General features: G+C 45.8%; 1 protein-coding gene across 2 annotated transcripts in view; it reads left to right on the top strand.

The window, feature by feature from the left end:
• The window catches only part of TNR (tenascin R), a 414,724-nt gene that overhangs the window by 358,734 nt on the left and 40,073 nt on the right, over positions 1-15,917 (top strand). For both annotated transcript variants that reach the window (XM_030303382.1, XM_030303381.1), the window contains exons 10-15: positions 6,171-6,260; positions 7,364-7,627; positions 8,255-8,524; positions 9,666-9,785; positions 10,716-10,862; positions 13,572-13,691. In XM_030303382.1, the coding sequence (XP_030159242.1) occupies positions 6,171-6,260; positions 7,364-7,627; positions 8,255-8,524; positions 9,666-9,785; positions 10,716-10,862; positions 13,572-13,691 (1,011 nt within the window). The remainder of the gene's footprint in view (positions 1-6,170; positions 6,261-7,363; positions 7,628-8,254; positions 8,525-9,665; positions 9,786-10,715; positions 10,863-13,571; positions 13,692-15,917) is intronic.

Raw genomic sequence — 15,917 nt, 5'->3', positions numbered from 1 at the left:
TCCAATTATTTCCCATCTATAAATCTCTAGTACCCAAATTCCACTGTTGGAACTCTTCCTTATGAGGGGCCCTCCATTAGATCCCTGGTTTTCGTGAGTTATTTTACCAGATCGGCTGTTGCCTGTGTTACTCGTTCTGCCCGCAATGGCCTTTCTCGGCCCAGATACCTCTGATCCTTCAAAACCCAGTTCAGATATGCCCTCATAGGTCTTTCCAGCATTCCTGTCACCCTTGCTATGCTGCTTCCGTGCATCACATATTTCTTCCACTATGCTACATTCTGAATTAAAATATAAAAAATCAAGGGGCACCTGGGTGGGTCAGTCAGTTAAGCACTTGACTCATGATTTCGGCTCAGATCATAATCTCACGGTCATGGGATCCAGCCCCACGTAGGGCTCTACAGTGACAGCACAGAATCTTCTTGGAATTCTCTCTCTCTCTCTCTCTCTCTCTCTCCCTCTCTCTCTTCCCCTCCCTTGCTTACATGTGTGCCTTCTTTCTCTCTCTCTCTTCCTTTCTCAAAATAAATTAAAAACACATTTAAAAAACTTTAAAATATAAAAAAAAGTCAAATCCCTTAACTCAAGACCTAAGGGTCTAGTGAGGAGACCAACATGAAAACTAACAGTAACAACATAATAACATCATTGTTGTAAAAACTGAGAGATGGTCTGCAAACTCCTTGGGCACAGGGTCCTCAATCTGCCCCTCCCTTTGAGAGCAGGTGTCCTGTGAATGCACTAGGGCCAACCAAATCCCTCACCCAGTTTGGTAGACTTGAGGTTCACAGTACTCAGGAGATGAGACCAGGGATTTAGAGATGGAAAGGGTCCCCATTTCTATGGATCTGCCTGAACCCGACCAAGCCTGCAGATCCCAGATGTCATTCATGGTTTTGCTGGTAAGAGGCAGCAATCTCAGCTTCTTGGGCCTGCTTCTCCCCATGACTTCCCTCCTAGCAGCAGGAGGCTGGAAGAATAGGTTTCCTAAACAGAGGGAAGTGAGTCATTCTACGTTCATCACCCACGGCCCTTGCGCTGCAGGGGACAATGTGCTCATTCCTCTCGCTCTTCAGCCCTAATTAATCTCTTCCTGCTCGCGTGCCCCATCCTGCCCACGAGAGAATTCCATATCCCCTTCCCTCGACCTTTCCTAATCTTGGCTAGCTTTCAAGGTTCAACTCAAGTCCCTCTTCTAGAAAGCTTCCCTCGGTCACTACAGACATGCTGATCCTGTCCGCCCTCTGAAATGGTTTCCTTAGTTAGCAAGCCCACAGTGTAGTGCCCAATTACTGAAATTCCAATCAGCTAGTCCACTCCTCTGGAGGATAGGACCCTCCTCTCATAGGGACAGGGACCATGCTAGGACATGGCAGGAAAAAACAAAGGACTTGAGTTCCAAAGCCAGTTTTATTGTATATTAGCTTTATGACCTTAGTCAAGGAATGGACTTCTCGGAGCCTCTTTTTGCTCATCAGTAATGCCTTCCCAGCAGAGCCGCAGGGGGATTAAGTGAGGTAACAGGTACAAATCTCTAAGAACCTACAGCTAGTAGGAGTACTCTTGACCATCAGACCCTCAAAAAACTTGCCTTAATTTTTAGGCCTCATTTCTTCCCTCCCTTTCTTTTTCATTGTTCTTCTAGATTCTCCACTGCATGAAGCTCAGTGCTTAATGTATTGTGGGTGCTCAATAAATACTTTCCTCCTTCAGTACGGATTTCTTTTATATCACTGAGGGCAAGGGTGATGTCCATTCGGCTCACCCTGATATCCCCAGTACCCAACCCTGTGCCTGGCACAGAGGAGGCCCTCAGTAATGTTTGGTGAGTGAATGAACTGCATGCCTTTGGGAGTTCAGCGAAGAATGGGTATGCAGTGAAAGAGTTGAGAAAAGCATCAACCTCCAAGCCAAACAAAGGCATGGAGAGTGGTGGTTTCCCATGGGATGAATTTTCTGAGCTGTTGTGAAGAAAAGGGAACAGAGCCATTCAAATGCCACCATTTTCAGGAGGTGGATGGAAAGATAAAGACAGCATTGATAGAGAGCAATGGGGTCTTTAAAAAGTGAGAAATCCCTAGGAGTCCGCAGAGTCCTGATGTATAAGTGTGCTGGATACGCCTCGGATACACATTTTCTTTTCCAGCAGAACTGTATTTTACCTGCTGGCAAAGAGCAACAATTCACTTGTAGCACAGGAAGAAAGCTGCAGAAAATCAAAAGAAAGCAGCAGGCAGGAACCTATAAACGAGTCCCACTTTCCCATCCCCTAGACAGAAAGCCTGGGACGAGAGTACTTTAAATTCTGCTCTGCAGTTTTTCTGGGAAAAGACGATTCCGTTGTAAATTATTGAACATTTCATTTAAGCTTCATAAATAAGAAACTCAGATGAAAACGTTACATGTTAGATCCGTTCGGCAACATATAATTTCTGTCTTACTCCCTCGATCTGTCACCCTTCATCTACGTCAGAGAATTTCTACTTCATTACAGGCAATTGAAGGTTTCAATCAGATGCCTAAGAAAAGTAGTTTATGTTCCAAAGGTAACCTAATTTCTCCAACCAAGGATGTACCTGGGACTCGCCGAACATATTGACGGAGATAGATGTGTGCTTCCAACGTTTCCGGGGGCGTCGCAATCACCCACTCAATCTAGCGGCAGGTACTCCTCCCAGCCAGGGGCCAGCTCCTCGCTGACAGCTGGACTTCCAGAATCGCTTGTTTCATCAGAGCTAACAGGCTAAGCCCCAGCAAACTGACAACAGGTGTGCCCAGGACTAGCCTCTACCTACCTGGGACACACAAAAAAGGACTCAAGGTCCTGGAATAGTTCTCCGAGTGAGGTAATAATAAAACCAGCTGCTATTGCCATGGGCCAGGCACCGTCCTGCACTTAATCCTCACGGCCACCGTTCGAGATGAATACCACCAGGTTTCCCATTCTACAGAAACTGAAGCTCAAAGATACTAAGTATCAAAGTGATGCAGGTAGAAAGTGGCAGAGAATGAATGGTAACATAAGTTTGGCAGACCTCAAAGTCTGTCACTCTTCAAACTTTACCTCCACTGGTGTCGACACTTCAGAGGAAGAAAGAATGAAGGGTTAAGAAGTGGGCTGGAGCTGGTCTGAGAAAGGGAAAAGAGGGCTGGCTCTCATACACTCCTTCAAGGGAGCCTGGTTGGTAAGGCCTGGTAGGTACTGTCTTACTCAAGCATGGGGACATTTATTGCTTTGGGCTGGACTAAAGCTCTACTGACGAGGGGATGCACAGCCCTCTGGCTACCATGCAGCGTTCTCCTTCATTAAACCAAACCATTTGTTAAGGAAAGGTTGCTCAATGCATTTCCTGTCAAAGTCATTCCTATTACCTCAGGAAGCCCGGGGAAGTCACAGCTGCTCAGGGGAAGGGACGACATTGGGGGAGGGGTGGGACATTCCAGTTCTCCTAAAAGTCCCGAATCCCTGAGGCCAGAAGTCTGAGTGTCCTCTCCAGCTGGCCATACACTTACTCTTTGCCTTAATTTCTTTTCATAACTTGATGGTGTACTGGTTTGAATGGTGTCCCCCCTCCCCACCCCCCACCCCCCACCCCCAGTTCATGTCTAACTGGAACCTGTGAATACGACCTTATTTGGAAATAGGGTCTTTACAGAGGGAACCAAATTAAAATGAGGTCATAACAGATTAGGGTGGGCCCTAAATCCAATGTGCAAAGTGCCTTCATAAGAAGGGGAGAAGACACAGACACACAGGGAGAATGCCACGTGTTACAGACTGAATGTTTTGCGTCCCCCAAAAGTCATGTGTTGGAAACCTCATTCCCAGTGTGATATTAGCAGATAGGGACTTTGGGAGGTGATTAGGGCATGAGCAAGTAGCCCTCATGAATGGGATTGGTGCCCTTGTAAAAGAGACCCCAGAGAGTTCTCTTGTTCCTTCCACTGAATGGAAACACAGAGAGGTGACGGCCATCTATGAACCAGGAAGTGAGGTCTCTCCCAATGTCAAATCTGTTGGTGCCTTGATCTTGGACTTCTCAGTCTCCAGAACTGTGAGAACTAAATGTGGTTTAAACCACCCAGCCCGTGGCAGTTTGTGGTAGCAAGCCGAGCAGACTGAGACACTATGAGGCAGAGCCTTGAGCAGAATGCCCAACATGGGCAGCAACCACCTAAAGCTGGAAGAGGCAAGGAAAGATGTTCCCCTTAGTTCCCCCTTGGGAAGGAGCACTGCCCCTCCCCCAGCACCTTGTTTTGGGCCCTCTAGACTCTAGAACTGTGGTAGATTCCATTTCTGTTGTTGTAAGCCACCCCTTGTCATCATTTGTCATGGCGGCCACAAGAGACTAATGCAGATGGAGAAAAGACTCCCCATCCCACCATCCTCACAAGGTTGTGCTGAGGGTCAAAACACATCCAGGTATTTTGAAAAGAACAAATGTTATATAAATGTAAAATAACATGATCATCAGCCATGGCTCTTGTGGCCCCACACAGATTGCCGCCCCCCCCCCCCCCCCAAAATGCCTACCAGAAGGACTCAGGCTCATCATGGGGGACCCCACAGGTGATAGTTTGATCTTTTTGTATTTTTCTACAATCCCACTTCTAGTAAATGAGGGTGAGTTTGTGCTAGTTTGATGCTAGAATAATGGACCCTAAGATGTCTACATTCTAATCCCAGGAGCATGTGACTCTGTCAACCTACATGACAAAAAGGAAATTGTAGGTGTGATTAGGTTATCTCGGTGGGGCCAAACTAAGAACAAGGGTTCTTATAAGAGAGATACAGGGAGATCAGAATCAGAGTAGAAGATGGGGCAAGGGACACAGAGGTCAGAAAGAAAAACAGATATGAAAATGCTATGCTGTTGGCTTTGAAGATGGATTAAGGAGCCACAAGCCAAGGGAGGCAGGAAGCCTCTAGAAGGTGGGAAAGGCAAAAAAAACGATTTCTCCCCCAGAGCCTCCAGAGGCTGTAACCCTGCTGAAACATTTAGACTTCAGACCTGCTGATGCTGAACTATAAAATAATAGACTTGTGTTGGTTTGAGCCACGATATTGTGGTAATATATTACAGCGGCAATAGGATATTAATACACCGGTCAAGCCAGTTAGTCTGAAAATGAATATGGGAGAGAGTAGGGAGACACCCCAGATAATTGCAGGTATCCTGGGAGGCGCCCGGTGATTCTTTGTATTAATCCCCCAAAGGATTTCCCCAGAAAAGTTTATATCCTTTAGTTGGACAGTTTTTGCGTTTTTTCCATCTTCCCAGAGTCCCCTGGAAGTCAAATCTAAGATTGAATCCATAACTTTAAATACCCTGAATTAACAACCGTGGTAGGGAGCCCACAGCAGCAAGGCTTCTGCCTGCCCCTATGTTAAAGGCCTGGTAGCCTATTCATCCAGTGTTGCTCCCTAGAAGGGATCCCGGAGTCCCCATATGGTTTCAATCCCTATCTATAAAAGGTGCAGATTGGTGCTCACAGCATTCGAGAAATGCTTTAGGGGCACCTGGGTGGCTCAGTCGATTAAACATCCATCTTTGGCTCAGGTCATGATCTCACGGTTTGTGGGTTCAAGCCCTGCGTTGGGCTCGAGCCCTGAGTTGGGTTCTGTGCTGACAGCTCAGAGCTTGGAGCCTGCTTCAGATTCTATGTCTCCCTCTCTCTCTCTGCCCCTCCCCCCACCCCCATGCTCTGTCTCTCTCTCAAAAATAAATGAACATTAAAAAAAATTAAAAAAAAAAAAAAAAGAAATGCTTTAAAGGCCCATATCCATACAATCCCTCCTCCAATTCACAACTTATACAAGAACTCCCTTCACCAGCCGTAACCAACTTGAGACTCTAAGGACCTCTGGAAGACCTTCCAAAGGAGAGCACATTTCTGAAGGTCACTAACAAGGGCAGCCTTGCTGCCTTCCTGACGAGACCAGCAGCAAGAAGGAAGCTGCATGGAGCACTTCATCCTGTTGACTTGGTATGGATTTCCTAAATGTTGAAATTGGGATTTCCTACTAGGTAAAATTAGGAGGAGATTCAGGAAGGACTAAACATAAGATCTGTACAGGAATCTAAGCTTATTTGCTTCCCTCCTCTCTGCCTTCCCCACCACTGACACACACACAGAATAATGTTTGTTTCTGCATCTACCGACAGATTTGGTGCCTGGCACGGAGTATGGAGTTGGAATATCCGCTGTCATGAATTCACAGCAAAGTGTACCAGCCACCATGAATGCCAGGACTGGTGAGTAGGACTGCTACAGAAGCAGACCAGGATGCTGTGCAAGCCTGAGAAGCCACGGAGGCTTGTGGCTTGCTTGTCCTGGCAAGGGCCGGTCAGAAGGCAATGCCCCCTGATGAACAGGTCCCTGGATGACAGTTATCAGCCTAGGAACAACATCTACCTGCAGATCGTTGATCTCTGTGCCTAACCTCTGCTATCAATATGCAGGATAGTCTCACTCACTTCCCCACAGATCTGTGCATGGTCTCCCATGGTCTGGTGGGCTGCCCCCAGAGGTGGAAAATTCGAAATCAGTTGGTGTCATAGCAAGTCTTTCTAATATAATACCTCAGAGCAGGCAGAATGTGATGTCCCTCACCATGGATGACAGAAGCCCTCAGAAAGGTCATAGGGATAAAGGTTTAGACTTGGAAACAACCCGTTAAATCTAAGGGCAATGGAAAATTCCACTTGAGACCCTTGCCACTCAGCATCTGGCATATTTGCTTCCAAATTCTGGGTAAATTTCAAAATCACTCTGGAACTTTAGGTACAGGCAGCTGGCATGGGGTGGGGATTTTGAGCCAATCCCTGCTCCAAGGCTCATTCCAACATAGACAACCTCTCTAAGAGAACCACAAGGACACAGGCCCCCAGGAGTTATCAAACCTAATTACCTGTACACCCATGGCCAGATCAGTCACAATGGCCTCAGGAACAGGGGTAGCTACTATTGCCAGGAATGTCATATCCCTACTTGATGGTGGCTCCTATTTTACCCTGGTTGGATGGCTGAGAAAGGCTGGAAGAAAATGAATATGGAAAGCTTGATAATCAACAGCCAGCTTTGTCCCAGAGGTATGTCCCAGAGGTGGATGTATTCCTATAGTGTTGGAGCTATTAATACCTTTATGCAGATTGTCCATCTATATACCAAGCCCTTGGCCATCTTTCAAAGTGAAGGTGCTTAACAAAATGTGACAGAATTGTCAGCAATGACAAGCTAATCCTCATGGTCAGCAGGCCTGTTTATAGGTTAGAAATCCACAGGGAGGTCCAATTCCAATAAATACTGGCCCTTGTATGGAACTTGTGTAAAATAGGCCACTTATGTTGATTCACAGAACTCGATAGTCCCCGAGACCTCATGGTGACAGCCTCCTCGGAAACCTCCATCTCCCTGATCTGGACCAAGGCCAACGGCCCCATTGACCACTACCGAATTACATTTACCCCGTCATCCGGGATCGCCTCAGAAGTCACTGTGCCCAAGGACAGAACCTCATACACACTGACAGATCTAGAGCCTGGGGCAGAGTACATCATTTCAATCACTGCTGAGAGGGGTCGGCAGCAAAGCTTCGAATCCACCGTGGATGCCTTCACAGGTACCAGGGTAGCAGACATCCTAGCTGGGCTCAGGGATCAATGGATCTTAGTATGAGAAAGTCATCCAAGTAGCCTACTCTTCCAACGCCCCCATTTTGTTTAGAGAGGGAGGAATGTGGGTAGAGAAAGAAGAGATCGAGGAGAAATTAACAAATACATCAAGAAGGAATGGTTGGAAGTAAAGGGGAGAGAGGAGCAAGGCTACCTACGTGCCTGAAAATTTGTATCTGGTTTTCTAAAACCTGGACATAGGGATTGATTCTGTTCATCTTTCCCCATCTGCACTAAATCAGTGGGCATTCAGAGGATCCATGGGATCATGTTAAATTTCTCCCAGGACAAAGATTTTAAACCCTGGGTATTAGGAAGAAGTATTATGAGGTGTTACCCTGCTGAGGGCATTCATTTTTCAGTATAAGGCTTGGAGAAAGGAGATGGACAGGACTAGAGAGTGAGGGGCTGTAAGCTCTGAGTCAGCAGGTGAAGGTACAGTCGTAATTGATAAGGAAAGCAGATCCCTCCTAATTGATAAGGAAAGCAGATCCCTTCAGTCAGAGGGCTCTCCTAGCCCAGTGGTCCCACCACCTCGTGTGTGTTTCAGAACCATCATCTTCTCTGCTTTGCAGGCTTCCGCCCCATCTCCCATTTGCACTTTTCTCACGTGACCTCCTCCAGCGTAAACATAACCTGGAGTGACCCATCCCCTCCAGCAGACAGACTCATTCTGAACTACAGCCCTCGGGATGAAGAGGAAGAGATGACAGAGATCTCCCTGGAAGCTACCAAGAGGCACACTGTCCTGATGGGTCTGCAGCCAGCCACCGAGTACATCGTGAACCTGGTGGCAGTCCATGGCACAGTGACCTCTGAACCCATTGTGGGCTCCATCACCACAGGTGAGGTGGGAGGGCTCGACAGCAGGTGGTGAGGGGGGTTCCTACAGAGGTCTTTAACAAGTCAATGAAATTTACAAAGAGAAACACCCAAGAAGTAGGGGCCTGCCTCACTTGGCTAGAGAGGGTCTGTGAGCTGTTCTGAAAGAGCCACCTCTTCCAGGGCTGCATAAAATGTATAAGATGGGAAGCTTCCATTGGGAAGGTAGGACAGACTCAATGTCTTGAGGAGGCCAGGGCTTGAATGCATCGGTCCAGAGGTTCTCACACTACCAGCCTGAAGAGAGTTAACCTTCAAAAGGAAACTCCATCTCTTGACTGCTCAGTAAGGTCACTCGTACAAATGATGCTTCCTCAAAATTATGTGGGACGAGCACTAGCATGCGGCCATGTAGGAACCTGGCACTCAGAGAGTGGGGTTGGTTTGCATGTTGTTTGGAAAACATAGGCACTGTGAGACTATCGGATCAAATTCATCTCATCATTTTCAAATGTAATCCCAGATATGAGTATGCATGTGGCTGAGGACATGTGTATTTGGGTGGTTTCCTATATAATGACAAGAACCCACTAACTGGACAAGTACATTAAGCACCCAGCTGGTTTCGACCCTGCAGTCCTCCAGTAGTCAAAAAAATGAGGTACCCAGTACAAATGAAATACAGTTTCAGAAAGTGGATTTGTTCTGGACTCGTGCTCTGAAATCCCTCTACAGTCAATAGGCAGTTTTTCCAAACTGAACCATAGGTGGCTGCTAAAAACTAAGAGAAACAGAGTTGGGTTTGTCTAAGAGAAGCTGCTCTAGGGAAAATGACTATGTTACTCCCAGTTCAAAAGAAAACATATGAACTTAAAGGAAAGTTCCAGTTGGCCTTGATACAGCTAACAGTTGCTGCACAGCACAGAGCTTGCCAGTTCGACCTAATGTTGTTAAAATATTCTCCATGAACATGGCTTTAGCCATACCTATGACTTTTCATTTCAAACTTGGGCCTAATCATGGCTTTAAGGATGCCCTAGTACAAAGGGCTTGTCTGTCCCTGCGACACTATTAGCTCTTGGTCCACAAGAAACCAAGGATAAGAATTGCTTTCTCACACTGTGCTTTTCTGTCTTTTTCCCACAAACACACGGGTCCTTGTAGGAATTGATCCCCCCAAAGACATCACAGTTAGCAATGTGACCAAGGACTCAGTTATGGTCTCCTGGAGCCCTCCTGTTGCATCATTTGATTACTACCGAGTATCGTATCGGCCAACACAAGGTAATAAAGTCACTTGATTTCTCACAAATGGATGGGATTTGGTGCTGAGTGACAACTGCTCTGGGAGAAATACATATCCCAGAGGATATCACCCCTGCCCGCATTCTCCCCCTCTCTGTAGCGCGCTCCTTCACAATGAGAGTGGGTTAAGGAGGAGCAGGCAAGAAACCCTGAACTCACCAACTCCTCTCACACACGGCTGGACTATATTCACCCAGAAACCAGGCCCTCAACCAGCAGAGCAAATCATGGTAACTGGTCACCATTATCTAGGCAGTCTAGTGAGAAACAACCCCCCCAAAAAATCTGCCAAGATCCAGGGTCATGTGCACTTTCCCAAGAGACTAGTCCAAGACTAGAAGCCTGGGGGGATTCCTAAAGACTCGGCTGAGCCAGATGGAGCCTTAGAGGGAGCCACAGTGATGATGGTCCTATTTCTACCACTCCAGCCAAGTCGGGAGTCAGAAAAAGTTGGCACAGACCTTCACCCTGCCAGTTCCTGCTGTGCATGGCACATTGTTAACAAAGTAGAGGGCATGCCCACTTCCAAGGAGGCGGTGGGAGAGTTTTCCAGACTACCCTGTCTCCGGGCTGCATAGACCCCTCTTCACAGTCCATGCCTGTTAGACTGCCGTAAGAAGACCGGCTTGTTAGAAAACTAAATAAACCACTTTGTTGTTGTTGTTGTTGTTGTTGTTGTTCCAAGGAACCTATAAAATGAGGAGGTGGGACCAGCATACAAGCTCTCCTCAAGCTCCAATATTTCCAGTCCATGAACCACTTCTCTTCTTTCCCCACCAAGCGCTGAGCTTTGCACCCATCTGTGCTTCATGACAAAGTGCTGCCAGAAGCTTCTATGTAGATAGACTATACCATGAGCTGTGTTGAAGCATCTGCTGAACTTTAACAGTGGCTTCTGCTCTTCCTTAGTGGGACGGCTGGACAGCTCAGTGGTGCCCAACACGGTGACAGAATTCACCATCACCAAGTTGTATCCAGCCACTGAATATGAAATAAGTCTCAACAGTGTGCGGGGCAGAGAGGAGAGTGAGCGCGTCTGCACCCTCATTCACACAGGTAGGCATGTCTCCCTGTCATGAGCCAAGTCAGGATGCTGGCTGAGGACCCACAACAGACAGAAGAGGCAAACAGTAGAGTTGTTCTGGCTAATACAGAGGGCACTGGTCCTGGGCTCAGAGGCTCCATTCTTGGGTGTCCCTCTGACTCACTGTGTTATGCAAAGCAATTTGCAATTTCTCTCCCCACTGATATTCCTAATACTGGAAGTTTAGACCTTATTGATTTGGGTCAGAAATTTTCATGGAATTTCCAGTAAGAAAGGTGACCTTTTAAAGACACATGATGAAAGTGAATTCCAGAACAGACATCTGAATCATCACATCTAATTAAAAGAAATTTTTTTTAATGTTTACTTATTTTTGAGAGAGAGAGAGAGTGAAAGGAGGGGGGAGGGTCAGAGAGAGAGACACACACAGAATCTGAAGCAAGCTCCAGGCTCTGAGCTGTCAGCACAGAGCCCGATGCGGGGCTCAAATTCATGAACGGTGAGATCAGACCTGAGCCGAAGTCAGACGCCCAACTGACTGAGCTCCCCCAGGCGTCCCTCACATTTGATTTTTTAAAAGACTCAGTCAAGTAAATTTTACCTCAGAGAAGGAAAAGTTGATTATATCAGTAATAACCCATAGGGTCCTGAAACTCTTCATCCTCTGTGGCCAGAAGCCACCAAGTGGCTGCATTTGCTATTGCTTTATGCTCAAAAGGTGGTGGCCTTCCTTTGGAAAGTGAGCCCTTTGGATGCACCTGAGAACAGGGCTCCCGCAACAGCTCCACTGCTCCTCCTTCTCAGTCAGCCCACCATGCCAAACTAGGAAAGATTTGCTGTAGAAGTCACCAGAGGGGACAAAGTTTTCTGTCCCCAGACCCCAGATCTAACCTTCCAGTGAAGCTATTATTCCCACAGCACGTGGGAAAACATCCAACCTGCCTCGTTAGAACAGCCGGCTTTCCTGAGGCTGCTTAATTTCCTCAGAGAATGGCATTTCCTGAACGAGGGAAAGGTAACTTGGAATTCCTCACTGCTTTTGTAGATACTCTCACAGGCCCAGAAACATCTGTAAAGTAATGGCCTAGAAACGTTCCTTCAGAATGTTCAGAACCTCAAGAAATTATTCTTCTAAAAGACACCACAGGGTATTCTCATCTTCCCTAGTCTCCTCACAGGCCTGTGACTACAGATAACCCAGCAATATTTTTGGTCCAATATTTCCTTTCCATCAAATTATCTGTGACCATTAAAGCATCAAGAAATATTGACCCAAAGTGATGCCCAATGAGTCAAAAGAAGCCCCCCTCTCACCTTCCTGAAAGTCTTAGAAATTCATAGTAAAGAAATTAGGCTCTTTCTCTTTGAGAACAAGAAAATGAATTTCAAGAGCCTCCTACCCCCTAGGGTAAAAGAAAGCAGCAACTTGGGTCAAAACACCTCATCTTGGGTTTGTGGTTATAAGCAGCAAGTATCTGTAAAGCAGATATTCAGTAGTGTACCAACCCAAACCACCCTCCTTTAGGTTCAAGCAGAGCTATTGGGAACTCCCGACAACCAGATGACCCACAAAAATATCTTATCTTGTTGTTTTAATGTAAGGTCTATGATTTTGCAATTGGGAGAAATGAGTACTCCTTTAGGATCTCACACTTAATCTCAGAGGGATCAAGCTAACTGTAGTCTCCCAAGACTTTTCCTCTTGTCTCTTCTCATAAGGTTGCATTGGAAGAACTTGCTGAAGACACAGATGATGGATGCAGTTGAGATATTAAAACTGAACAAAAGTTCACAGTTGTTGCTTTCAAATGAGGAATACGGGCAAGCTATAGAAACCTGCAGTTAGGGGTCAACAGCACATCTTGGTCCCCGGAAGTAAATTACATGATACTTGGGTTGAGTTGATACTTAAACTATTCTACTAACCTCCATTTCTAAAATAAATCCCAACCTTATGGAAGGGAAGCATAGTAAGAAACATATGCATAGAACATGGGCAAATAAGAATAGGCACACGGTCCCATGATGAGCAAACTCTGTTCCCCCCAACAGGCACCACTGGCCTTTAGCCTGGAAGAATCCCCTTGACTCTATGCCACAAAAAGGATACCCAGAACTCAATACAGAGGAAGTCTGTGGTAAAGCAATCATCATATGTGGCTTTAGAGGCAACCTGAGTCCCATTCAGTCATTCCACGACCATTTATTGTGTACCTTGTAAGTTCCAGGCACTGACGCTACTCCTTGACCTCATGGAACTCCCACCATACTTTCCGAAGTTCATCAACAGAGATCGTTCCACAAAGCATGCCCCTTGTATTTGTGAAAGTGCAAATAGCCTGGGAAACAAATTGTCTCATTAACTAAAGGAATATAACAATTCCTATATGTTCTGAGTTTCTCCCTCTACGTTTAAATGTCTAAAGCACAACAGCCATACCTCAGAATCCCCCATAGCACCTGACAGTGCTCCGTATGTAAGAAGTTAATGAATACATTAAAAGGAAGACCCGAGACCAATCAGGGCAAAACTGGGTACTTGGGAGGAAGGACGAAGGGGAGAAGAGGAGGAGATCAGAAGGGGAGAAAGGAAAGAGGTCTCCACTCACTTCATCATTTTGTATGGCACAGCCGCAGACGTGCGTGATGGGTGAAGCTGCAGGAGACAGTTCGCTGCAGTGCCTCCTACGTTCACCTGATATTCTCCGTTTCCATTTCAGCCATGGACAACCCTGTAGATCTGATCGCCACCAACATCACTCCAACAGAAGCCCTACTGCAGTGGAAGGCACCAGTGGGTGAAGTGGAAAACTATGTCATTGTTCTCACACACTTTGCAGGTGAATGTCTACAGGCCTGTGCATCAGGCAGGTGGGAAGGGTGGGGACTGGGGCTGAAGGCTAGTATGACGGTTTTTGTTTTTTAAAGGACATTTTATCAAGCTGAGGAACATATTAGAAGTTTTCCTGCTTTACTTTTACTCTCAAGCTCTCAAGATGTCCCCAAACTCTGCAAACAGCACCAACTATGGGAATGCAGAAGGGCCGAATCTGAAATGTACAAGGAGGGCACATAAACAAAGGCAAATACAAAAAACAGAGCAATAGCACTTGGAAGACAAAGCTCAGAACTGAGCTAAGACATGGCCCCAAATGCTATGGGCTGGAACGCAGACTTTTCTAGATATTTACAGAGCGAGAAAACCACTAAAGCACCACGCACGGAGCAGATAATACGTGGAAACAGGTGACAAAGGATCCAGGCCTAGCAACCTCCTGTTGCTTTAGTCTTGTCTACCCATATCCAACCCAAAAGGTTGATCCAGCATGAAATCTTGAGTTTCAATGTCTTCTTACCATGCTTGTTCACCTTACATTATTTGAAGTTGAATAGAGAAGCCCAAAGCAAAATAGTGTTGAGTGATTCAAGTGTCTAGGCCTAGGAAAATTACTTGCCTGACCAAATTATACATGTGATCACAGAATTCTTGTGGGTTATACCGGGAATCCAGAGAACAAAGATACCAGAAGACAAAAGATAAGCAGATGTCTTGATTTTCAAAAATGACAGAGGAAGCCAGTTTTTGTAAGCTGCAAAGTAAACAGATGGTCAAAGCTTGGGAAAATAAAAGCCAAAACAGGCTATTAAATAAATTGGGAAAAGAATTAGTGGATATAGCATACAAGTACAGGTTCACTAAAAGTTTTACCAGAACCACTTTAGGTCCCTTTTTTTTTTTTTTTTTTTTTAAACTGGCCAATCTGCTAACACACTTGGATTTCAGTAAGGTATTAGAAAAACCCACTTATCAATTTGACAATAAATTTCATATATTGAAAAAAAATAAAATAAAATAAAATAAAATATGGTTAAGAGTAAAAAAAAAGAACTCTGTTAAATGTTTAAAAAATAATTACATTAAAAATATACATTAATTTAAGGAAAAAAAAAGAAAGAAAAACCCACTTATCACTTAGATGGAAAAATACATGATGGATCATATTTGGAGTTAGAACTGTAGCTGATTGGATGACCCTCCTCAAGGAACGAATATCATGACTATAACTCCACCAGAACCCCGCTATGTGCATGTGCGATCCGTGTCAACTCCTGCCACCCCTTCCTGCATGCCATGGGCCTGCGTTTCTTAACTCTCACCATGCCTTCCCAAACCGCCATGCATTTGCATGTGTCATTTCCTCTACCAAGAAATTCCCTCCCTACTTGTCTGCTTAGACACACACATTCTTTAAGTCAGTTTCAACACTATCTCCTCTGCCAAAGCTTCCAATATTCCCCCAAGGTAGATAGACCCACCCGCTCACAGATACAAAGTACATGATTCCAGGGGCGCCTGGGTGGCTCAGTCTGATAAGTGTCCAACTTCAGCTCAGGTCATAATCTCGCGGTTCAGCTCTGCTGACAGCTCGGAGCCTGGAGCCTGTTTCAGATTCTGTGTCTCCCTCTCTCTGCCCCTCCCTGCTCACAGTCTGTCTCTCTCTCTCTCAAAAATAAACAGATGTTAAAAAAAAAAAAAGTACATGCTTCCCTCATACCAATTAACCTCCGTTCGTGCAACAAATACTTTTGATGTCCTCCCACGAGCCACGCACTCACCAAGGCTGCAAGGATTCAGAGACAGAGCATGAGTTCTCTTCGCAGACCTCACTCTAGTGAGGATGAAACCAATACCTGGGTACAACCCAATGTGAGCACTGTCATGACACAGGCAATCACAAAACAGATGGATCGCTGATTGGGAGTGAGGGTGTTGAAGGGGCAAAAAACCAAGCTGATCTCAGGTAAAGTTAGAGAAGGATTGTATAGGAAAAGGAATTCCGAGAAAAGAGAGCAGCCTGAGTGCATTTGTAGCGATCTGAGAGAACATGAGGACTTCTGAGAACTGCCATGGTTTGAGGTGGCTGGAACAGCGACCGCTGGCAGCATGTTGCAAATGAGGAAACTAAAAAGTTAGAGTCATTATGTATGTTCTTCCAAAGAGCTGGTGTGGATTTTAACTTGTTTGCATGCCTTCTACGCCTTTAGACCACAAGGAACTTGAAACC

Source organism: Lynx canadensis, chromosome F1 (assembly GCF_007474595.2).
Source record: "Lynx canadensis isolate LIC74 chromosome F1, mLynCan4.pri.v2, whole genome shotgun sequence".
In the NCBI taxonomy this organism is placed as follows: Eukaryota; Metazoa; Chordata; class Mammalia; order Carnivora; family Felidae; genus Lynx; species Lynx canadensis.
The sequence above is the reverse complement of the archived record's forward strand: the minus strand, read 5'-3'. Positions and strand labels throughout refer to the sequence as shown.